The sequence below is a fragment of the Thunnus albacares genome, chromosome 22 (genome assembly GCF_914725855.1).
Source record: "Thunnus albacares chromosome 22, fThuAlb1.1, whole genome shotgun sequence".
NCBI lineage: Eukaryota > Metazoa > Chordata > Actinopteri > Scombriformes > Scombridae > Thunnus > Thunnus albacares.
Genome location: NC_058127.1, coordinates 11,737,092 through 11,762,225, shown reverse-complemented (window position 1 = coordinate 11,762,225; position 25,134 = coordinate 11,737,092). Strand labels below are relative to the sequence as shown.

At 40.6% G+C, this 25,134-nt stretch overlaps 1 protein-coding gene across 2 annotated transcripts; it reads right to left on the bottom strand.

The window, feature by feature from the left end:
- Positions 1-854: 854 nt before the first annotated feature.
- On the bottom strand, positions 855-25,114 carry slc7a8a (solute carrier family 7 member 8a). Of its 2 annotated transcripts, XM_044341199.1 has the most exons (11): positions 24,211-25,114; positions 16,868-17,072; positions 13,571-13,722; positions 7,805-7,930; positions 6,662-6,815; positions 6,043-6,166; positions 5,681-5,784; positions 4,925-5,021; positions 4,601-4,750; positions 3,689-3,866; positions 855-3,385 (listed from the first exon to the last, which is right to left on the bottom strand). In XM_044341199.1, exons 1-11 carry the CDS (start codon positions 24,341-24,343, stop codon positions 3,234-3,236), a joined length of 1,575 nt encoding a protein of 524 aa, XP_044197134.1. In that variant the 5' UTR covers positions 24,344-25,114; the 3' UTR covers positions 855-3,233. The 2 variants fall into 2 exon arrangements, with proteins under 2 accessions (XP_044197134.1, XP_044197135.1); XM_044341200.1 differs by lacking the exons at positions 6,662-6,815; positions 13,571-13,722; positions 16,868-17,072; positions 24,211-25,114 and having other exon boundaries at positions 7,805-7,920.
- Between the last annotated feature and the right edge of the window lie 20 nt (positions 25,115-25,134).

Genomic DNA, 25,134 nt, shown 5'->3' with positions numbered 1-25,134 from the left:
TGCCTCATTTTTGCTTTTCTGCATTCTTAATACAAAATGTTCAACACAGCCAAACAAAGGAGACATAAAAGGATCATTTACGCATATTTTTTTATTCTTGTCACACACTCACCACCAATATGTACATTTACATTTTTTTTTTTTAACACAAAAATAGACTCGACTCTGAGAGACATATCAGCGAAAATGGCTCTCAGAATGGAAGGTAGACCTGCAAACAGCAAAAAGGCGACTTAAAGTAGAGACCAATGTGTACACGAAATGATTTAGAGACAACATTCTCGTCAGGCAGTGTATCGTAGTGTGATGATGTATCGCCAAGAAAAAAGAACTGCTTAGATTTATCAGTACATGACGACTGTTACAACATGGAAAACCTCATATTTCCACCGCGCTGAAGGCCTGTGTTGGTCTGTTTTCAAGCAAGAAGTGGAGGTCGCAGCGTATCAGGGAACCTTGAGCGGCGAGAAAGCGGGACAGAGTCCAACAAGTATCGCCACTGTTAAACTTCCTTTAGCTATACATCAAAGTGGGTTAGGATTAGGGTTAGGGTTAGGATTAGGGTTAGGGTTAGGGTTAGGGTTAGGGTTTGGGGTTAGGGTCCACAGTTTCACATTGCCATATCACACAACAGTTGCAGCATTTGATTTCTGAGGTGGAAAAAAGATCAGGCCTCGTTTACATACAGTAAGGGTCTCGCTAAGAAATGTGAAAATAATTTCACGTTTATGTTATGTATGTCAAAATTCAGTGAAAAAAAAATCTAATTACTGGAAGTGAACCTGAATGTATTAAGAATTTAAATCACATCTTTTCAAATGATCGCACAATGAAAGACGGATAAAGACAGGGAGCAGTTTTTTTGTTTGTTTTTTATAAATTAGGCCCTGAATTACAAATTCAAAATACATTTGTCAGTGGTTTTTATTCACTAAGAGACACCAAACAGACTGTCATGACATCTTTTTTTTGTATTATGTAAGTACACAATAACCGTACAGGCACAAAACACATCATTGTACTTGTAAAGACATCCAAGACACCCTGTTCCCCTTACAGTTTAACAAGAGCAACCTTACTAGTCTGACATTCCTGCTGAAACCTCAATCATTCTTTGAGAGATTTTTTTTTGAGGGGGGGGGGGGGATTGCTTGAGACTCCTGAGGACTCTGAGGAACGAGTATCTAACTAGCACCAGTACAGACATTTAGCACTAACAGACTGGATTTCAAGGAGGCAATCGGTCAGACTCAGATGTTGAGTTTCCGTAGTCTGCAGGTTTTAGGCAGTGTATGTAAGGAGAAGGCAGTGGGGATGCCCTGAGACACTAATCGATTACAGAAAGACTGAAGACACAAGAGTACGTAATGTGGGTTTATGTGCATGAGTGTTGTTACTATAATATACAGCATGAGTATAGATACATAACTATTACCAGACAATGCAAATGGGTTCATTCAGGGGGTGCGTGTTCAGTTTTTGCTGGTGCCTGTACTAATATTGCACTAAAATCTCTTCTATAGTGAATTGTATGAATCAAAAAAAAAAAAAAGTATTTTTTTCCCTACAGCTCTCATTTCTACACCCTAAAATAAAGCACAAAAAAAATTATTCAAACACAGCTATATGGTTAACTACAAAAATACTTTGGCTGTAAAACAGACAAGACAATCAACGCCTTTTTTTTTAAAAAAAAAAACAACAACTGTTTTTCACACAGGCATTCACATGTGTCGGTGTAGGGATCTGTACATGAACAATGCAAATGTGGTGGTGAAAATGTCTTGTGTCATGTCTTGCCTATTTTTTTTATTTTTTTATTTCTAGTCGTCTCCATGTTGGGCTCGCAGTTATAACGGTTAATTACTTGTGTAGTGTCCATACAAGAGTTCACAGAAAAATGTTAAAAAACTACTTTTTTTTTGTTGTTTCCATTAAAATCCACCCTAAACCCCATCAGTCAAAACATGGCTATAATGGCACCTAAGTACAGAATATCATCTAATTAAGGCAATTAACAAGAACTGTGCACCATTTTAAGTACAGATCACACATCAGCTTTAAGATATACACCTTTGGAGTTGCAAGAGTAAAAAATAAAACCAGATGAATATGATGTTGAATAGAAAAAGAATATCAGCAAAACTAAAATTAACAACTAAAATAACAACAAATGATATAAACAATTACCACAAATACAAAAAAAAAAAAAAAAACATTTCGGAATCACAGTCACCTTTAAAAACAAAACACAGTACTTAGTGTACTTCACGAAACATGAAATGACTTGATCTGAATCTTATTTTCCTGCTTCGACAATCAAAATACAGCTTTGGTGTGTTGAATGTATGACAAAGCAAAATTTACAATGTGGCAAAAAAAAAGAGAAAAAGGTGTTTGCGTAGCCATCACAGTACAGTAAGAGTCTTTTAAAAACAATAAAAATACAAAAAAAAAAAAGAGGATGCTCTTACAGTAGGCGTATGTAGGGAATGTGTGGAGGCAGAGAAGTAGGATGATGAAGAGTTGTAGATGTCTGTATAAGCATGTATGGAGGAGGTGGAAGTTGCTAATCTTGCTTTATTGCACTCTTGAAGGACCCCAGACAGAAAAGTTTGGGGTACTATAACTGTAAGGAGCCCTATTTTAACCGTGTTAGTGCAACGGCAAGCGCAGTGCGTTTAGGTGCACGGACTGTGTGGGCATCTCCGTGCACACCTGTTGTTTTGGTTTCAATGCAGACTGATTGACTGACTTTCCTGCTTTAACCTCATTAAACATTATTGTCTGTGCCGATTTTGGTTGGAGAGTGTTTAATTGAAATAAATTGACAACCAAAACACAATAACTGTCTTTGCGCTGCTTCATTTGAACGAACCTCCCGCCTGTGCAGCGTGCGCTCTGTGCTGGCCGTCACCAAAATACCACACAGATGCGCCAAGTGAGTTTCAAAGTCAGGAAAACACCAAACAGTCAGAGCTCTGCTTGCGCTGGTCGTTGCACCTCCACAAAAATACGGCCCCTGATCATGTCACACCATATTTGGTACAGAAATGATTGATTCATGTGATAATAAAACCAAGTAAAAACTGTTAAAGACAAAGTTTTGGAGCACAAGTGTTGATCAGTAAAATCCACTACAAACGGTGGTGTATGTTGTGTGCACGCCCACGTGTGCGTCTGCTGCGTACGTCTGTTTGATTGGGAGTGGGCGGGAGATAAAGACATGTGCTTTAGCAGTCCGCTGACTTGTGGTTTTCTCCGTCTTGCTTGGACAGAGGAGACCTGGCCTCCGTCATTTCCTCTCCTTCCTCTCCGCTGCTGCCGCTACTTTGTTCCGGATAAACCACCACACAGAACTTCTGGCCCACGTACGTCATCTTATCTGGAAGAAGAGAGCGACACATGGGTTTAGACTGGCTGTCTGTAGATTTTTTTTTCTGCTCTTTCAAATTATATATGCATATTGGAATTTAAATTAGATCTATGATTAATTTTCTTGCGAAGACTTAGATAAGAAGTTCGATACCACTCTTATGTTTGTGCGTTAAGTATGCAGCTAGAGCCAGGAGGCTTAGTTCAGCTTAGCATAAAGACTGAAAGCATGACTTTATGTTTAGTACATGTAAAACATTTCACCCATGACACAGAAAACATGCCCAAAACAGCCTCCGATAAGCCAACTTACTAACGAAGGTGTCAAAGCACTGTGGCTTATTGTCCCAGTAGACTCCCAGGAAATAGACGGGGACGCCTGTGAGCATGATGGCCAGGCCGATGCCGCACACCACGGGCTCAGAGTAAAGGGAGAAGATGAGCAGGAAGGCCCAGAAGATGAGGTAAATGACCGGCCATATCAGGCTGATCTGGAAGAGAGAACAGAGGAACGTTTTTTCACACTCATGTGGAGAGTATTCAGTTCAGTATTTTCTCTCTCTTTAAATATGCAAATGATCTATTCTTGCTGTTATATTCTCCAGTCCTCTATTCTTGATTCATTCTGTATCAGTAATAGTTCTCTGCAGTGGATTTGTAATCCTGGGTGAATTTAACAAACAAATGTTGCAGCAGACTTTATGGCTTTGAAACTGCATTTATGTTTTATACAAGTCTTTTCTGAAAAACACAAAAAAAAACACTCTAGATGCCAGCAACATCAATGACTTTGAGCCAGTTTCCATATATTTAAATAACTACTTTTTACTACCTTCAGACTTTATGGGCTCCGATTCTGTTTGCCCAAAAATTTCTACCTGACTTACATGCCAAAAAAAGCACTGAGACGGCTCTCCTCAAAGTGATAAATTATACCAGAAAAACATCTATTTTAATACCTCTAGATCACTGTAATGCACTGTTTGTGAAACACAGTGTATTGCACCTTTTTGCATGAAATTAACTATATAAATAAAGTTTTTTACAATTATTATTGTTATAATGAGACAACTAACAAAGCTCAAATACAGCCCTCATCTCCTGAGCCTGAATATAGGTAAATCCTTCAAAAAAAGGACCAAAAGTGATTAAATAAAAGACAGTGAACAGGTACCACTAACTGATATCATTTGACTAACGTGAGGCATTAACACCAAAAACATACCTTGATCGGCCGGTGCATGTTAGGCTCTTTGAAACGCAGGACAATCTGCCCGGCGACAGTGACTCCGTAGAAGAGGTAGTTGATGAAGCCCACATAGTTGATGAGCGTGTACATGTCACTGGTGCACAGCATGAGCAGGGTGGACAAACACTGAGGGGGAGGAGGAGAAAAGGAAGGTCAGAGACAGTTTGTGGTTTGTCTGCAGCTTTATTATTTGTCATGATGCAGCTTTTTTAGTCTTGTTGGGTTTAACTGAGTCATTATCTGAGGGAGATACTGTAATATGAAGATGTGTGGTGGTGAGAGATCAGGCGTAGTACTCACCGTGAAGAGCAGAGCCGGGATGGGAGTGCAGCGTTTCACATGAATCATGGCCAGCAGACTGGGGAGGTGTCCCTCTCTGGCTCCAGCAAAGAACAATCTGTGACAGACAGAAAAAAAAAATCATACACTGTATTTGTGTCTACAGTACATCCACATATTATATGATGAAAATTTAAGACTAGAGGGGGGGCTTATGGAGAGGTTTTAGATGAGGATACCAAGGAAATAGGAAATTGTTTCCTCCAAGCTATGAATTATTGTGAGTTTAAAAGGCTTAAAATGTTAGTTAATAATTACAGTTTCTGTCTCATTGCTGATGTCTTAGCCTCCAAATACATATCTGGTGGACTGTAAAGACTTAGATAGATAGTATATTCACTGCAGTAGCAGCTGTTAGCAGCCGGTGCCCAACCCACACATGGTAGATCCCACATATTGGCTGTTTTTGGTTGTTAATATCATCAAAACCCTTGGCAGTAGAGGCAGGAGTTTGGCTTTATTTGATAGAATACAGATGCAAATCAGACAAAAAATATGGATTCACTGTGTATTCTCAAGCCAAGACACTGAATATTACCTCTGTACACATCATAAATCTGACATATTTATGATATTTCAGTTTGTACAAGGTGACACACAGAGTCATAAAATGAGCTCTTGAAAGTCAATCTACTTCTAGTTACGTGGCACTGCTCCAAACCCTGAAAAAAAAAACAGTTTGAGCCACGTTTGAAAGTCACAAACAAGCCGACTAACCGTGAAGATGTGAAGAGGGAACCGTTGACTCCCCCAAAGGTGGACAGAGCCACAGAGATGGGCATGATCCACTGCATGACGCCCAGCAGCTTCTCACCAAACGTCTGGGATGGAGGAGCGAGAGGATGAAGGTTAGAAGGTGGATGAGTAAGAGACACACAGGCAGATGTTTAGATGGCTATTTCAACATATTTTTTTAGTTTTTTCACTTTGAATGAGGTATAAAAGGTATCAACAAACTGTCCAGTAATATGGACCAAATGTACCACTAGAGGGCGACAGAGTTATATTCTACTATCAAGGTGTGTGTGTGTTTGATTGACGTCACGGGATCAACCTGCATCACAGCCGGATCTACTCACCACGGCAACAGCATTTGAGGCGAGAAGCTCCTGCGGACTCATTGCCGTGACGTAGGCGATGTTGGCAAAGACGTAAACGAAGGTCACGAGGGGGATGGAGATGAAGATAGCGCGAGGAAGGTTCCTGGAGACAATAAAAAAGAACAAATGTTTAGTCGAAAGAAGAACGGGGAGGAGAGCTAAAAAGAAGGAGAGAGAGGAGGGGATTTAGAGAAGGAAATTAAACTGGTACCTAAGGGGAGGTTACTGAACTAAATATCTATTAAATTAAAAGTAGGGATTTAAAAAAAAGAAAGCAGAGGAAATGAAGAAATAAATCACTTTATACAGCGAGACATTGTTCTAGATGAGGGGCCAGACATTGGGAATGACAGTGAGAATTTCTCTCATGCTAAGTTAAATAAATATCAGAGAGCTTTAACAAAAAGGATCAGGGATTAAACCGAGAAGCTTAGTCGGTATGCGACTGCTAATCAGTGAAATAGCTAAAAGCAGCTTTTAAATCAGCCATATTCTAATAGCAAGGAGCCATTCGGGACTGTGGGAAGGTGGGGTTTTTTTTCTGAGCACAACAGCAAAACATTTCTGGACACATGAGAGGCAAAAAGAGGGAACGTACACATAGGGGTCTACCAGCTCCTCCGTGACGTAGTTGAGGAAGTTCCATCCTCCATAGGCGAAGGAGCCTTGTAGGAAGGCTAAGGCTATCAAACCCACATCATACTCCTGGAAGGGCTCGAAGGCGTTGGCTGGCTCCAGCCAGTAGTACTCTCCTGCAGGTGGGGAGGACGATAATTAGGCTCTATATTTAGTTCGAGGCAACATTTTGGCACAGAAGTTAAGGAATGTTTTGTATTTTATGCAATCAAGAACATCCATGCTGTTCATTATTTGTAGAAATATCATCAAATAGTCTTTTAATCTTCCTTTCCCAATATAGCCATCTCTTAAATTCAGGATTCTCTTTGTTCCTGATGTAAATTTGAATGCCTTTCCCTTAACTAAGTAGGTCTGTTCTTGATCATTTCGCCCTCGTTTGCTAATGTTGTTTTTTTGCTGAGGGGGTAAACAAACTATTTTCCACTAAAGTTGGGCTTGCTGTAAAGAAAGCCAGCTGAAATCCATCACCTGATGCATTCAATGTGTGCGAAACAAGCTGTAAAAGACGTTCGCCAAATCCAAGTAAGATAATTTGTTTTGTAAAATACACTGCAATCTCAGAATTAATCAAATACTCTGTTTGGGGTAAATGTCTAAATCATCTGTGATCTTTGGGAAGCTTCTTTCTTTCTCTTTTGTCATTACATTTTTCAGAAATCCCATGACGAGGCATGTTTTCCAGAGAGCATTAATGTATGTCTGCCCTGCTTTCTCACACACCGTCCCGTCCCTCATATATGACCTAAAGTCTCCCAACAAATCAGCCAATGACTGAGCTCTTCATTATCTTCTGGCACATAAATCCCCGTTTTGTTGTTTCAGGGGCCTAGTCTCTGTGGCCCCTGTAATAACTGGCCCTCAGCCATGTTGTGACTGCAAACCCACAGAGGCGGGCCGATATTAGCGATGTGAGTTTTAACCGGAGGGCCCCAGCAACTCACTGACCCCTGCAGCGACCACGGGGAGTCTATACTGTCCCGAATGACTGAGGATGTCCCCGGTGACCGCGAGTATGTGCGAGAGAGCGAGTGCTTTTCAGACAGAGGCAGAGAAACCGCCAGACGCAGGTGGAATGTAGGATGTATGGCGTCTGTAGGCTTACCCTTGCAGATCTGCACGATGCCCATGATGATGATGAGGGCGAGGGCCAGCAGCTTGCCGGCTGTGAAGATGTCCTGCACCCTGGTGGCCCACCTCACGCTGGAGCAGTTCACCCATGTTAGCAGCACTAGACACACAAAAACACCATAAAAAACGAGTTAGTGCTTAATTCATAGAACCCTAAAGTCCAAAAAAACACTCACTTCCTTTAAAATCCAGTTTTTAAGTGACTTTCAGTTGCTAAAATCATCTTGTTCCATATATTGTGTGACATTATCACATATTTTTTTGTATTTTAAGCTTGCTACAACTTTTTTTTTTATAAATGCACCATTTATCCAGATGTTTTACATGTCATGTGCATCATTTTATGCAAATTTCCCCCCAAATTTAGCCTGACATTTTGGTATCTTTATAAGTTTTGGGATTTCTACTATAATTTAAAACAAAATTCTGCAGGTTTGAATAATGTTTAGCTGCACAACTTTGGTTTTGTACTGACGGTTCCTAAGAGGTCGATGACATTAAAACTAACATGCTGCAATACTTTCTAGGCAACATGCAGTCACTGGTTTATGTGTTTATTGCTTTTATTGGTCTTGTAAAACAACGGTCATTGCATCGTTTGTAGTAGTAGTACTCTATAAATTGCCCAAGAGAAGAAGAAGTTATGAAATTGTTTTTTTTTTGCCGCTGATAAACCTGTAAGGACGTTAGAGTTCAAGTTAACAGCCTTGAGGTGAACCGATGTCACGTCAGTGAAAGGAGAAAGTTTAAAAGACGCACATCTGAGCACGCGTGTGATTTGTGATGTGTCTTAATGATGATGAAACGAGGCAGCGACCTTTGACTGTGCTGCTGTGTCGCTGTTATCTCTCACACCTAATGTCGCATTTGCAGCAGGCAGTGTAGTAGGTTTTCTTTTGAAGCACTGCAGGTATTTTCCCATTCAAACATAATAATAAACCCATCTCTCAAATCTAGAAACTGTAGGAAAACCTATTAATGTTAAAGATTACCTGACACTGGAATAAAATCACATTATTACATCAACTAGCACTTGTTAGTAGAATTACTTAACATTAATCAATTAGGGGTATAACATGTTTTATTCATATTATATACTGAGAAAAGCTCTGAAAAAAGCTAGATTTTAATACATTATTTCCTTTCTTAATTCGTAGAATACTGTGCACATTTGTTACATTTTGGATACAAGTTTTTAATGTTTTCAGTATGGACAACATCATTTCTAATTAACAAAGAAAAGGAGATTTCATGTCAGGGTTTGTTGATTTGATAAGACAAGATATATGCAAACAAGCCTGCCATGCTTGAGAAATTACCAGTAAATTACAAGCTAATTGAGTTTGACAGTGATGGATAAAGTCGTAGTCTGATACTTTAGATTCTCTTTATAATGTTTTATACACCAAACTCCACCTATATGGCATTTAGAATTTAAAAAAAAAACCAAGCCCTAACCAGTTTTTGTAAATGCTGTTCGACACACTTCAACTTGAGGCTGACCTGACAGACAAAGATAATGGATTTGATCTGTACTGCTGGGTACAACAGGCCAGTGGGTTCAGGCCAATAGGGTGCCATTAAATAATGGGCCTGTTTGACTCTGTGGGATTAAGTTCATCACATTAAATAACTCTGAGCTGAGCTGTCACTGCAGGAGATGAGGGCAGATGCACATGAACAGACATGCACCGCTATGCACATACATGTACACATGTAGACATCTGTGTATAGATGGTTTCCACATGCACGCACACACACACGCACACACACACAAACGAAGAGACACACAGGTGCACAAAATAAGGTTTGCAGGCTGGGCTTGTTTGCAGTTGTTGTGGAGAGGTTTATGATGTTTTTTAGGTTGATTGGAAGGTGTTTTATGGAGGGAAAGGGGGGAAAGGAATTAAACTGCCTGGGTGACTCACAAACAAAATTACTGCAACAGACAGAACAAGAGTTGTGGTTAGGGCGAGAGCCGCAGAAAAAAACAGGAAATGAGACAATATGTGCATGCAAGTCAGCTTACGAGTTGATTTGTGTACTATACAAACACACACACACAGTCAGGATGAACTAAAACACAACTGACTGATCCTCACGAAGCTCTGAGTAAACACGTCTTAAACCTCTTAACTCAACCACCAGTAAACAGACTTGTTTTAGGAATCTTTCACTTCAGCATTACAGTGACAGCGTGTGCCGTCCGACGACCCTTCTTTGTTGATTGGCAGGCTCCGAGTAAACACCTGAAGGGACATTCTTATAACTGCGGAGCTCCAGGGCTGCTCAGCTGTCTGTAAGCTGAGTATACAAAATGTAATGTTATGTATGTGGTGGGTGTGAGGAACTTGCTGAGTTAACTACAAGCTTGCTGGAAATTATGACAGAGCTATGACCTTGCACGCCGCCATCTGTAGGAAGAGACGGACCCCAGGGAGAATCCCCCCGCAATGTTTTTTGAAACGGTACACCTTGGAAAACCTTTTGTCCTGCAGACCAGTCTGGCTGGATTTGTAAGTAAATAAGTAAGATTATATCCTACATACTATTGTATAATATCATGCAAGGGTCACATTTTGGAAATCACAGGAATGTCTCATCACAGAAGCAGATAAACACATGCATGCAGCCCCCATAAACAACAAGAATGACATCAGAGTTGAGGGGGAAACAGCTAACCTCTCACCCACTTTTCCCCTGAACAACAACAGAAAAACAAGGATAAACCATCTTTTAAAAAAAAAAAAAAAAGACCCAGCAAGTCAGGTCTTTTTGCTGAAAGCTGCCTGACAACATCTGTCCTACTGACTCCAGAGAGACGCTAGATCACCCTGCTGGCTCAGCCAATCAGAAACCTTTTCAGAATCAAAACAGACCAGAGTTAGGCAATAAAATGACTGCTAGCAGTTCTTGTCAGAACTAAGCACTTTTTGCTCTAAGGCGTTCATGAAAGTGGGACAAGAAGACAGGTAAATGTAGGTCAATGTGTCTATAATGCAAACAAAAACACTATGAAGTATTCAGAGAGCGCAGAGCTCCAACAAGGTTGGACTATGTTGTTAATGTGTTATTACCACTGCCAAAGAGGTTGTGTTTAAGTGAGGAGGATCAGATTTCAGTCAAGTTTACTAGACAGTTAAGCCATGAGGAGAAGTCATTAGTTTTTCATGTGGATAGGACCCAAAAGCTCAACTAGGTGGGCATTTATTGGGCACTTTACGTTTTCACTTATTATCAAAATCATTGCAGCTCTACTTAAATGCATTACGCAGCTACCGCATTCAGATGACAAATCAAATCTGTCAAAATGTTTATAGCAGAGGCAATTAAATAGAAGCTCTCATGGTTCACAGAGTACAAGTGTGTTTGTGCATGCCTTTGGAAAGTGAGGTTTTTACATTGTCAAGCCAAACATGGCAGCCAACTGGGCCCATCTGCCAGTGAACAGCATGTCGCAGGACATCACGGGTGCATTCCAACTCCAGGAAAAAAAAAACCCCTTTCGAGAAGATGAATCTAAAAAAATCTGATTGTAGGCTACACAGGGGCACATAGTGGCAACCTTGAGATGCCCAAACAAAACCCTAATGACAGCTGGCATTACCATTCATTATCCGCTGAACTGCGCTTCAGCATGACAGCTACAGCTCCTCCACCTCCACCAGCTCCTGTTTTTCTCTAGCTGACATGGACACTCACCTACTTTAGTTAGGAGGGACATGACAAAACTGGTTTCCTTTGTAACCTTCAGGACACTTTTTCTCTCCTTTTTTCTCCATTCTCTGCTAATCGAAAGCATTTAGTTGTGATTTAAAAACAGTATCCCCTCTAAAGAAGGCTACAGCTGTCATATTTAGCTCACTAAAGCCAGTGACCATGGAAAACATCTTAGTGCTGGTGTTTATTTGACAAGACAGATTAGAGTATTATCAGATAACACTCTTAAGTTTGAAATCGTACACAAGGTTTGCTCAACATTGACACACGCAGACAATGAACACACTCATTCCCGGCGTCTCTCTCGCTGTCTGAAGTCTGCCCGTAGTATTTGACCAGTGTGTGTGAAGTTTGTCGAGGGATTCAAATCAACAACTGTCATGTCAGCGCCAACACATTTATCCATTTGTCTCCTCGCACATTCGCTGCTCCTCCAGCCGCTCTGCTATCTCTTTTATTCTCTGTTTTTCTGACGTGACCTCTAACTGTGGGTTAAATAACAGAGGAGCTTCAGAAGAGGACAGCGACTGACACGAAACCGGATAAATCGAGCCATAATTCAGCCAATCTGTGACTGCTTTAAATATCTGGTGAATTATAGACAGCTTTGATGATGTAACTACAACCAACAAAGCAAATATACGACTACAGTGGAACATCTGCTTCGATGTTCAGCACCCATTTACTACCCACCAAACCACTTGTGTACCCATTTCTTTAGGCGAATGACGCTGATTCCCATATGTTTTTCATCTTTTTTTACAGTTGGATTAACCGGCAGGTTTTCAGCTTTTGAGCCTGTCCCAACAAGTATACTCAACAACAATTCTTTAGGTTATCTCCACTCCTTTATCGCTCCATAATCAAAACTGATCCAGAGAGGAGCTTCTAGCTGGTTCACCAGGAGAGGGTATTTTTGAAGAAAGAATGTCTTTTGATGTGTAAAATGTTTTCTTATATGGGGTTATTTTTCTTTCCAAGTGATATCTTCCTTATGTCATCTTTACATAACCCTCTAGGGATCTCCAGATTGTGAGATTAAGTGGATGTATCATGCACATTTCTAGGTCTATATTTATATTCTTGGCCTCTACTGGAATATCTTTGCATGATTTACAGTTAAAAAAAACTCCTTATTTATCTTATACTGGCCCTTTATGCAGCCCCTCAGTTCAGCCTCTGTCTGAAACAGGCTGCTTTAGCTCCTGTGTCTTTAAGGCCCTCTTCTCGATGAGCCCAAAACTTCCAGTGGCTCCGGAGGCTACGTAAACAAACAGTAGTAGTGGGATTTCGCTTTTTGTAAACTTCTCAGGTCAGCAGTGAACAACGTGAACAACACGCGGGACAACTTTGGCAACAAAGGCTACTGAACGGACGGCCGTTTGTGAGCATGCACGAAAAATCTGACGTCATCACAAGGAGGAAGTAGAGGTAACACTGCAAACAAGGTGGCTGGCTTTTGACTAGCAGGGAGCATTTTTACATACGTACACCTCAAGTTTTGGACTTTTGACCATGTTTAACATAAACATGCAACATCATATCAGGATAAAAATAACAAAAATCATGATAGAACATAAAAAAATTAACTAGTTTTGCTCATTTTTCGTAAATGTATTAACTCTCTTAAGCTTCAGCCCTCTCATACAGAAGTCAAGAGGTCCGTCGAAGCATGTTTAAACATTAAAGTCAAGAGACGGAGAGCAGTTTCCCTCGAGGGGAATACAGTTGAAGCTCACACTGCTGACTTGACAAAACAGACAGAACAGAAAGGGAAACCTTAGGTGACGCAAGGGTTAAGTTACTGTGACTGTTAAGATTGTGCTAAATCCCCTTGATAATTATTCCTTGTTATGACCATTACACACAGCTGGCACATCCCCAATACTGGTTTAACAGGTATTGCACGTATTGTAAGAGATGCTGTGGATTTAAAAAGAAAACTCTTGAACTGTTTGAGGTATGCTCTTCGTTAAGAAACATGTTTGTGTGTGTGTGTTGGTGTGACCGTGTCACTCACAGAGGCAGATGGCAGCCAGCAGGCGCAGGCCGTTCTCTGGTGGAAAGCAGGTGGGAAAGAGGGGCTGCAGGACGTAGTTGGAGAACGTCAGTGCGATCACAGCCTGGTTGGTCGGGTAGATCACCAGCACGGCGATCCATAGACGCAGGAACCTGGGACACAAGCGAGGGAGGGTGGCACGGTTACAAAATGCAGGCGTGGGAGGAACAGCAGGACGTTAGGATCAAATACGGCGTACAGAAGCACACACAGGAGGAAACACATTACTACAGCACATATATACATCCTCCCATTTACAGGTTGCCATTCAAAGCAGTTTATTTTTGGTCCGAGACGACACAAATGTAAACTTCTATTAATGTTCATATCCTCTGTCGTCAGGCAATAAAAGAGCTTTGTTATTTTACTTTAAAATGTACTTTTGTTTCTGTGAAAACATGCAAAAAGTCAATAAATCGACTCATGTTTTGACAGTACACTTGTATTATTTATCAAGCAAATATCCTTTCTGCTTTTCTTCTTTTGCTTTCATTATTTACATCATTTTAAAATGGAATTTCTTTGGGTTTTGGACTGTTAAATAGTCATAAAAAGAAATAAGAAGAGGTCGACATAGTTTAGCATGTAAGATTATACATGCTAAAGTATTTTTAAAAATTGTCAGATTAATCAACAGTGTGAATAATTATCTTGCAGTTCTAAACATCATTGTATAACCGTTCAAAATTATGAATATGAATTTGGTGTTTAAGTCCTTTCTCTATGTGATCCCTTTCTATAACAAAGACATCCTGTCTTTTAGAAAATACAATTTAATACCACTTTCAATCAAAACAGATCAATCAAAATGTTAAAAAAAATCAACTGAAAGTGGGTATGACTTAAAAGATTAACTCGTTTTACTCCTACGCCCAGTACAAGGAAAAACTCCAACAGTCCATCAGCTTAATCAGTCTTTCTGTTCATGTTCACTGTGTTAGAAGCTGACAGGATGAATCATACTATACTTGTCAATAGCAACGTGGATGGTCAGCGGAGCAACAGACAAATACAGGCGGGAAAGAAGGGAGAACGAGAGGAGGAGGGGGCTCGGGTTTAGCTGGTGTGATGTAGGAGAGACCAAGCGTGCGGATTTTCCACCAAATTCCTCGAAAGCTTATAGAGGGATCATTACACCCGACTGCGTTAATGGAATTGTGTCTCGCTGGAATGTGTGTGTGTGTTTAATGTAAAAAACGTAGATTCAAACGCAGGTCCGAGCTGCTTGAAGCATCTGAATAGACACCAATGTTGTGAAGTAATTTCCCAACATAGGAGGTACTTGATCTATCAATTTTATTTGTTTTACTTTACATTTTGTGCAACTATTGTACTTTTACTTTTTTAACATATGATAAACTCAGATTATATGATACACTTCTATAGATTAAACGAACAAAAACTCAATAAAAGTCCTAGTATAGCACTTAGTAGTAGTATAGTAGTTTCACATAGCTTCAACATTAAGATGCAGCTTGCAGGTTAACGTATCAATAATTGATAACACTCTTAAAAGAGCCCTTTTGCATAATGCATATTTTCACTCAGTCCAAAACCCAAAGATATTCAGTTTACTATCGTAGAAGACTAAAAGATCCAGCAATTATTCACATTTAGGAGGCTGGAACCAGAAGAATATTTGGCATTTTTGCTCCAAAAACGCTTTAAATGATTTATTACTTCTACTATTTTTACTGTACTTCCTCCCTGCACTGGTAGACACACATGAATGATAAGACACATAGTATAACGCATGCAAAAATGAACAGGAGATATCAGCAGGCTCCCTTTAAAATAATTTACATGATAGTTTAACACTATCGCTGCCTACAATCTGTCTCTATACCGCACATTACTTGTGTAACACAACCTTCATTAGACTGACATAACAAAGAGCCTTTGTACTTGAAACATTGTCCATTCAAGTTGTATTTCGAGCGCACACGTTTACGAGCTTTTTCCCCTCTTTCCTACGAACTTGCCTCGGCCCAGCTGTGACGAAGTGATGCAAGTATTTCCGTCGCTCCAGTTATTGACTTACTCACACGACCAAACCCCTCCCACGCCCACCTATACACACATAGGGATAAAAGGAGCAGGACAACAAAAACAAACACCTCTTGAATTAAGTTTATTTCTCCGAGACAGAGGGCACAGGGAAGCGGCGTGGCCCCCCACCCCCCCACAACACTTCAAACCGAGCATCTGAAGCAACGAACAACAAAGTCTCTGGAGGTAAAAGTTCACTGATGTGTATTGATAGCTACTATACAAAGGGACAAAAACAATCATTGGCTGTTTTGTCTGGGTGAATTCCTCTCCCGAAATACCCTAATAATATGTATCCTTGTGATAGTTGAAAAAAACAATGGTCTAATCTGTGTTTACAGTCTGGGCAAAGTGTGTGTGTGAAATCTATGGTAACAAACGATATTGTTTTACTAGGAAATTAACTTAGCATGGTTCCCAAGCGTTTACTGTAAGCGCTACTACCTTAAAGCTAACCGTTACCATTCATGGATGAATGGAAGAAGGCGGCGGACTTCCAGGAAAGTAAATTCAGAAGCAGCAGCAGTTTGTAATTCTGAGTTTCTTCCACTGAAACGACTTTGTGTCTGCGTGTGTGTTCATGCAGCTGGTTTAATATTGTTCTGCTACATCTACCTTCTTCTTTTCTTCACTACCAGCTAAAGACCCCCTGCTTTAGATCAAGATGTCTGACCTACATCAGCAGGCTCATCCACCAGGATAAAGAGAGGAATCTAGACATGCTGGTATGCTCACCTAAATCCTTGTCAAATTAACTTTGATTGTTTGGGAGGCCCCCTTCTTCTTGAAAACTGGGTCATATACTTCACAGACAGTACGTTTGACCAGGGGTCGACTGGTGGTTTATCAAACCCTAGTGACCTGAGAGTCAAAAAACACCCATCTGTCCTTAAACGTGAGGAGGATCTGTGAATATGTGATGCCTCAAAATAACATCGGTTCTTATGAAAAGTAGCTCTTAGCACAGGCACTGACTTCTCTTACTGAAACAACCCCCGAGAAACCACAAACCAGTGATTTCCCGGATGTGGCACATCGAGTAAAGTCTCCTCATTCTTAAATAACTGATTTCCACTGGAATAAATTATGTCAGTCTGCTTTGATGTATTGCACTTAGGGACTCAGATCACACAAATGTTGCATGCTTGATTGTTTCCACTCAGAGCGAGACCACAAGCAGATGACTGAAACCGTCTAGTGTTTGCTCACCCAGCCAGTCCTCCGAAGATGTCCTTGACGTAGGAGTAGTCTCCCCCCGACTTGGGAATAGTGACGCCCAACTCGGCGTAGCACAGCGCCCCAATGGCGGTGATGATGCCTGTGATGATCCAGACGATCAGGGCCAAGCCCACGGAGCTGGCGTTTTCCATCACTCCCTTCGGACTGACGAAGATACCTGAGCCGATAATGTTACCTGTTGGAGGGAGCAGAGAGAGGTTATAGTGTGTGTGAGAACAACTAGAGGTGCAAAGTAGCTTTTTACTTTAAAAAAAATAATCAATTCTGCTTTCACTTCAGTAAATATTCAAAAATGTCTTTCAAATGTTTTTAGCCCATTTTCTACAAATCTCCAACCATGCTACTGTTTTATTCTTCTTCTGCTGTTGTTGGCATCCACTGGTTTCCATTCATTTCTGCATATGGGTAAACCATTATAGTGAAAAAGGTGGATAGTGTGCATACCTGGACACATCTGGATAACTAGAGCTACAACAATTAGTCAATTAATTGACTGATGAAAAACTAATCTGCAACTATTTAGATGATCATTTCTTAAGCAAAAATCCTAAAACTTGGCTGGTTGCAGCTCCTTCAGTGAGAGGACTTAAAGCTTTTCTGTGTCATACATGATAGTAAATTGAATATCTTTGGGTTTTGGACTGTTGATCAGACAAAACAAGACATTTGAGGACATGACAATAAAGTCTAAGAAACCTTAATTGGCATTTTTCACTATAATAATTGGCAGATTACTCAATAATGAAAATAATCATTAGTTGCAGCCCTACACCCAACCCCAGTTGGGCACAGTGTAGGTACAGGACAACGCAATGTTTTAACCAACAAGGTCAAAATGATTTAGTCTCTTTTTTTTAATCCATATTGTGAATATGATGTAAATATGTTAAAAAATGTGTGTCTAATATGTTCTGTATGGGCTACGACCTTTTCTTTAGGACTCTCTTTATGTGTTTGTTGCTCCTATATATATTATATATATTTACCTTTATGCAGTTTTACATTGCATTTGAATCAATCTGCACTTAAACGTCACAATCACACAACAAACGTTGGATTTCACAACACGTTCACACACATTTTATGAGTCTGTTAATTGATTTTGAACGTATGGAAATGTAAAAAAATTATAAAACAATACATCACAAACTTTAAAACCCTGCTTTTAAAAACTGAAAGTAAAAGTATACATGATTTGTATTTGGTAAAGTCCTTTACGTTTGCTACAAATTATACCTCATATAGTCACAGGACTTGACTGTGTGAGTGATTTTCTGTGTTATATTGAAGTCAGGTAACATTACTTCTGCTTGAGTAGGGTTTGTCTTTACACCTTCTACCTCTGTGAAAGAGTACGCGTGCTTGTGGGAGGAAGGTTTCAGGGTTACTGCACAATGTGATGCACTATAAAAGGAACACTACTTTTTCACTGATGACGTACTGCTGAGAGGTTTGTGGGCAGACAGAGGACACGAACAGGAAAACAACGAACTTGAACAGGAAAAAGAATGCAGTCACGAGAAAAGAGTAAGACAGAGACAGACACAGAGAGAGAGAGAGAGAGAGAGTAAAAATGAGCTTGAATAGTGATGAAGCAGGCGGGCCATCGGGCGAAGCGGAACCTGTAATCTGCTGAGTATGAGATGTAGCAGGACACAGAGTGGGGTGAAAGAGTACAAAGAGGGAGGAGGGATGAGATGCAGAAGGGGGAGAATAATGCCCTGACAGATTCAATGAGCATCAGAGTGCCAGGCAGTTTACACAGAAGCTGAAAGATCGGAGGGACGGACAATTGAGTTCTGGTCCCACATGAAGCCACCCGAGCCTCCGGACGGATTCGCTCCTGTCTGATGGCGCTCTGACAAAGTAGAGGCCGGAGGTCAGGAGCCACCAATCAAGATTCAGCTGACTGTGCTCAGACTGACTGTGTTTGAAACCGGCGGCCAATAAAAAGCGGTCAGGGTCAAAGGTTGAAGGTTTTGGATCATAACTGACATGAATGGATGATAGGCTGAGTGCAATTTTACAGTACAAAAGTCAAAGGTATGAATGATGAAGTGCTGCTATAACTTAAGAAGACAATCAGCGAAAAAAGTTGGAACTGCTTTTATCTTTTGTCGGTAGTATCACTTGCAGTTTTATTTCCAGATAAGTGCATAGTGTGTCAAACTATATCCATTGTAGTGTTGAAACGGTACACTCATTAATAAAATTTTAAGCATTTCACTAATCGTTTACATCATTTTTTAAGCAAAATTCCACCTATCTGCCAGTTCCAGCTTCTTTAATATAGGAATTTTTGCAACTTTTCTCAGTTTTGTATCATATTAAATTGAGTATTTTGATATTTTGTGCAGCAATCTTTATTTTTATAGACCAAACAATTAATCAGTTATCCAAAAGAAATACAAACAATGATGAAAGTAACTGTTTGTTGCAGTTTCAAACATTGAATTACTGAATAAATGCACACCAGTCCTCTTTAAGCACTCATTTGAGGAAATGTTGATAAGATAACAATCAAGTGCAAAAACTGCCACTGTGCTAAAAAATACTGAATCTGTAAAAAATCTACAGAAAAATCTGAAAGACTGAAAGAACGAGGACGTGCAAATTTGTTCAACTTTAACAGATTCCACATGCATCATGTGCGAGTGCTGAGGACAACTTATGTAACTCTAGCTGCAGGTAAAAGATAAAAAGATGACAAACATGCCGTCTCTCCCCTGATTACACTGACATTTTTACGGGAGCAGAGGTCTTCAGTTCATGACCTTTGACCTCTGGGGGGGAAAGTAGCCCCTATGCATTGACTCAGCACTTTTTGCCTACTCACATTAAGCCTCAGCAATATGAAAAACTTGGACGACTTATGAGAGGAAAGTAAAAGGTAACAAGCTGCTTCTGGAGGGTTTCAGTGAACTTGACTTTGGGTGCATTTATGAGTGAAAGCAAACGTGTTCACTTGCATGTTGTGTGTTCATGTCATGTGCATCGTCGCACAGAGTGTGTTGAGACATGCTGACTAATGTGGAATCTTCAGGTTTCCTGTTCTCCCTTTTGCCTCCAATCAGGCAAAGGGGGGGACAAACTGTTGCCAAACACTCTCTCTAAACTTGACCTTCATCTTTGACCAAATGAGCATTTTTTTTTATCAACTTTAGGAAGAAATGGATAAAAACTACTAAAATCTCTTGAGGGAGCCTCCATCATGACGTCTCTTTGTCATGTCTCTGGAGAAAAGCTTCCCCTTTTCTACAAATCTCTGCAGGCCTCAGTTCCCTTACAACAGGATATTTTGATTTCCTACATTGTTATTGGACTGTTGTTTCATAAAGGAAGAGGTTTGGTCTCAGACATGCTCTCGGAGCTGATTTCTGTTCCTCTTGGACTGTTTGATGTCATCTGACAGCAACAGGCCAAGGCTCCATTTCGGACTTCACAGAATGTATTTTTATGGTCTTAGACAGCCATTGGGTTGTTTTAGGTGCCATTTAGGTTATTTCTAGGATGCCATCTTTTATATGAGTCATGTTAGAACATTTTATTTATGATTTTATAATCACATTAGTGTTTTGTTTTGATGCGGATTGATTCTGATGATTCTACATGCAGATACGCGATACATTTTGTGATGCTATAGAAAACACTAAACCTGCATAGTTTATATTTTGCTTTCTTAATGAGGGGAGTCTAAACAACTCTAAACCTGTGAGAAATTAGTTTGTTAGTTATTTATTTGAGCCTCCATGACACACGATTGGAAGCCATTGCTCAACATCTCACAGCAGCAGAAAACTATGAATATTAACAAGTATATATGTGTATAGTATATATATGTAGTATTTATATATATATGTGTGTGTGTGTGTTTTTTTTCACAGCATTATACTATAACTTTTATCAGCCTTTATAAAGCCCAGTAAGATCAGTCCTTGCATTTCCTCCCAGTTATAAATCCCTGTTCAAACAGCCAACAAGCTGAGACAACCTGCTGCTTGGCCCTCATCCAGACCCTCACACACCCTGCAGGCATGTGTGTGTGTGTGTGTGTAAGAATGCTAATAATAAAATCAAGGCTATTAGATATGAAGACAAACTGGGTCGACTCCATCTTTTTTTCTTTTTTTTTTTTTGTATTTTGAATGTAACCGAGGTTCATCAATATTCCTACCAATTTAAGGATTTTTGCCTCTGCAGTACAATTCAATTTTTAAACGACAAGAAGCTGAACTGGATATTTAATTAAAGTGATGTAAATTTGAGTCTGTGCAGCAATTACATTCCAAAAGAAATGGAGTGGAGCCGAGCTCAGACATGGCTAAGCCAGGCAGGCTAATAAAACAGCATTACCAGGGTGGGGCCTTCTTCCAAGTGGCCAAAAGTTCACTTCTAATCCCAATTCCTGGCTTTGCACGTTTTTTTTTTAAATTTTATCTGTGTGTGTGTATGTGTGTGTGTGTAAGTGATAAATGTCTGCACTGTACAATAGGCCATAAAACTGTTTGATGTCCTCGTGTGTTCGGATCTTTTCATGGAAACCCAGCGGGGCATGTTCATGAAGCCAAGGATCAGACGCGCGGCTGAGACCAGTCACCTGACCTCACGTCTCTCCCTCTCTCTCTCTTTCTTGCACATGACAGTGTGAGCTGAGCAAGCATGAATGAGCGGCTTGACTTGGTCAAGGAAGAAAGCCCCGGCAAAGAACAGTCTGGTGACTATACCAAGGTTTATGGACTCTGGACGGCCATAAAGATCCTTTAAGACGACATTGCCAGCTTAACTCTAGACCCTGTTTCTAAATAATAGGCCTAAGTATGAATAAAAGGAGATTAAAGTCATTAAATTATCTAAAAGTTACAGAGATAAGAGAAAGATGATGGCAGCGTGTTAATTTCTGACTTAAATGAGGCGTTTTATAGATCATAAATGATGAGTCAATATTTGCAATCATCTCAGGACATGATCATTGCCCTTAACTTGATGCGCCAGATGGTTTATAACACAGAACTATATGAGAAGTTGTCTTTGGCAACTGGCACTTTGAACAAAATACACGGCAGGTTATTGGATCCGCCTATCGCCGTCCATCACCATCTTACTTTACGAGGCAGCTGGTTTCACGAGATCGTGTCAGAGTCCTCACAGGACGCTGATACAAGTGTATAACTTGAAGCCTGACAAGATGGATTCTCGTGTGATCTTGTGATGTCGTGATCTCGCGAAATCCAGCTGCCTCGCAAGGTAACACTGCCCTGGAAAGATGTGAAATTTCAATATCAACATCAATAAAAATGTGTATAAATGAAGATTAAAGGTAGCTTTGCTTCAAAGCTTCATACAGCAGTGCAGTGATAAGGCCGTTCCAGTGCAGCCTCAAGGATTTAGATAGTAAGTTAGAAACCGAAGAGGAACAAAGTCTTCTGAGAAACATTTCAATAGCAAAGCTGCTCTTCATCTTTGCCTCTCTCTCTCTCGCTTGTTCTCTTTTTTCCCATCTTGTATCAAATCTCTTGGGAATTCCCGCGTGCACACGCTCTCACTCTCTCCTCCCCATCCCCCCCCCCCCCCCCCCCCCCCTTCTTTCCTCCTGTTACCGTGGAAACACATGAATGAATGAGTCATCCCCTCCCTTCCCTTCATCCCGTCAAGGTCAAAGAGAAAGACCACACACTGTCCTGACCCACCTGGACAAACCTGCACCATATTTCATCCCTCTGTGTGTGTGTGTGTGTGTGTGTGTGTGTGTATCGATCTGTCGTCTGATGGTGTTATCTCGACGTGCTTGTCGTCCGTGTTGAATGAAAATGACCACTCTCTCTGCCCTTGACTGGCCTGTGTGCAGCTATTTATTAGTGCTATTTACCCTCATTATGTAGATAATGTCAAGGTTTCAAAGCTGAAAGTTAACTGATTGTACTTTAACCATAAAATAAAGTAATCTGTGTTACTGATAGTGCTGCTAAACAGCTTTTGATTTTTAGACTGACAGTAATAATGCAGCATAAACACGCCTCACATCTGTTATCTTGTTACACTGTCTGTATAAGTCCAAACACATCTAAAAAGCATTTTACGGTGCAATCTAATACGGTGTAATCTGTAAAAATTACACTCAATCCCATGTGAATGTAAATTTCTGACACACACATGTCATGCATGTCAGTTAATACTGAAAATAAATCAACGTTCATGCTGAAATGTCACAATGCCACTCAGGAGATACTGAGGGAAAGTGGTGACTGTGCACGTGCTGCCGGGTGAACGTCAGTATCTCTATCTTTACAATGAAAGTCAGCCATGTTTAAATTATGCATTATCATGATCTATCACTTCAAAACATGAATATAGGTATGAAAAGTTCGTTCTACCACTGAAATATTGCAGGTAAATTAAATTTTATTGGCCCACATTCCTATTTCAACAATGCAATTAAAGCTGTATCTCTCTGTCAAAGCCACTAAAACCCACCCAGCATGTACTTAATGGCAAATACAGGAGCTGAAGGCCAATTTGTGACATGCTGCCACTGTAGTCCAAGTAAGTCATGTGAGCCTACAAATTGCTTTGAATGTGCTAATCCTCTCAGCATCAGAGATGAGTGAGGGTGACGACATCATCATCGCTGGCCGGGTGACACAGAAATGATGAAAGCTTCCACTGATTAACGGCTGCAGCAGAGTGAGAAGTTGCTGGCTTCATTTTTAAAAGGAGTTACTGTTAAGACCAAACCAGTGTGACATATGTGTGTGTGTGTGTGTGTGTGTGTGTGTGTGTGTGTGTGTGTGCGTGTGTGTGAGTGTGTGTGTGTGTCCAGTTTGGGGCAGGACACACCTTTGTGCCATCCTGATTTCTACTTGAGCAGTGCATGCAGGCATTTATGGTGTCATTTTTAAAAGGAATAATGTGTGTTTTATTCCAAACTAGTTGCACACACATGTCTGAATGTATACAGAGAATAAGCACATTATCAATTCTGTAATTTACTGCGTGAACGCACAACATCTTTATCTTGGGTTACCCACATATTCATCATAAACTTTATGTTCCTCATTTACTAAGTGTTGGAAAATGATCCCAGAGCATCATGCATACCTTAGTAAGGACTGACTGAAACACAGGTGGCTCTACACAGTCCTTCTCCATCTTATTTATCCTTTTCTCTCTCTGTTTTCTCACTTTTACGCTCAAACACATAACTTTCTCAGACTGTGATGTATTAAAAGGCAGCGTGGGTGTGTGGAGTTGAATTATTGTGTGGTTAAAACCATATGGCAGATGCTCTAGTAGACGTGACAATAGCGCAGACTTACCAACAATAATACCGCAGGCGCTCACAAGCCCGATCTCCTTCTTGAGCGCAACTCCTCCTCCGGACTCCTTCTCACCGGCAGCATCTTTGGCAGAGCCGGACGTGCTGCCTCGCTGTCTTGGACCGTCCGTCATGTTGATGGCTGGACTTGGGTTACCCGGCTTTTTTTGGCTGTCTTCTCTTCCTCCCGCAGCTCTCCCTGTGCGCTTGTCTCGCGTTGAGCTCGAGCGTCTCCTTGTGCGTAAAAACTACGTTGACCGACACGTGCTGCACTTATCTGATGAGGAGTTGTTATTGCGTTGTCAGCAACTTGTGACAATGAAGGGTTTTTCTTTTCAAAAATAAGGCAAAAAATGGACAAAACAAGGGTGGGAAATGTAAAAAATATATATATATGTATGTATGTAAGTGCAGCTGTTGAATGCCTGTTTTCACTTCACGGTGCAAAATCCGATTTGCAACTGCAACGTTTTGTCGAAACACAGTTGACAACCAATTGACTCTTGTAGTGGTGCCTGCTGGTGTCACAGGTGGTGCCACAGGTTGCACTTTAAACGCACGTCAAGTCCGGTTATGGAGCCAAACGCGCATATTCCACTGGCACTCCGCCAAAGTGAGGAAAGGAAATAACTTAAGTCTCTCACTTCTCTACTTCTGAGGTCATGAGCAAAAAAGCTCTCTCTCTCAAAAAAAAAAAACAAACAAACAACAACAACAACAAAAACAAGCTCTCAGTGTTTCCTTGTTCCAGGTGTGAGGTGAAGAGACAAAAGCATCCTCTCTGCGCGCAACCACGAGCGCTCCAGCAGTGGACGAAAAAACAAGACTTTTAAAAGTCCTTCAGGTTTGTCTCGTGTACATCCGACCTGCGTTTAGCTTGGACGAGAGAGGTTGTATTTGAGTAAATATACATGTTCTCCCTCAT

Bases quoted from the DNA above. Each gene is read 5' to 3' on its own strand.
- slc7a8a (XM_044341199.1), bottom strand. From the start codon at position 24,343: ATGACGGACGGTCCAAGACAGCGAGGCAGCACGTCCGGCTCTGCCAAA. The intron at 6,167-6,661 runs GTACGTTCCCTC...TATTGTCTCCAG, and splicing joins GAGCTGGTAGACCCCTATGT to GAACCTTCCTCGCGCTATCT. The intron at 5,785-6,042 runs GTGAGTAGATCC...CCTCCATCCCAG, and splicing joins CCTCAAATGCTGTTGCCGTG to ACGTTTGGTGAGAAGCTGCT.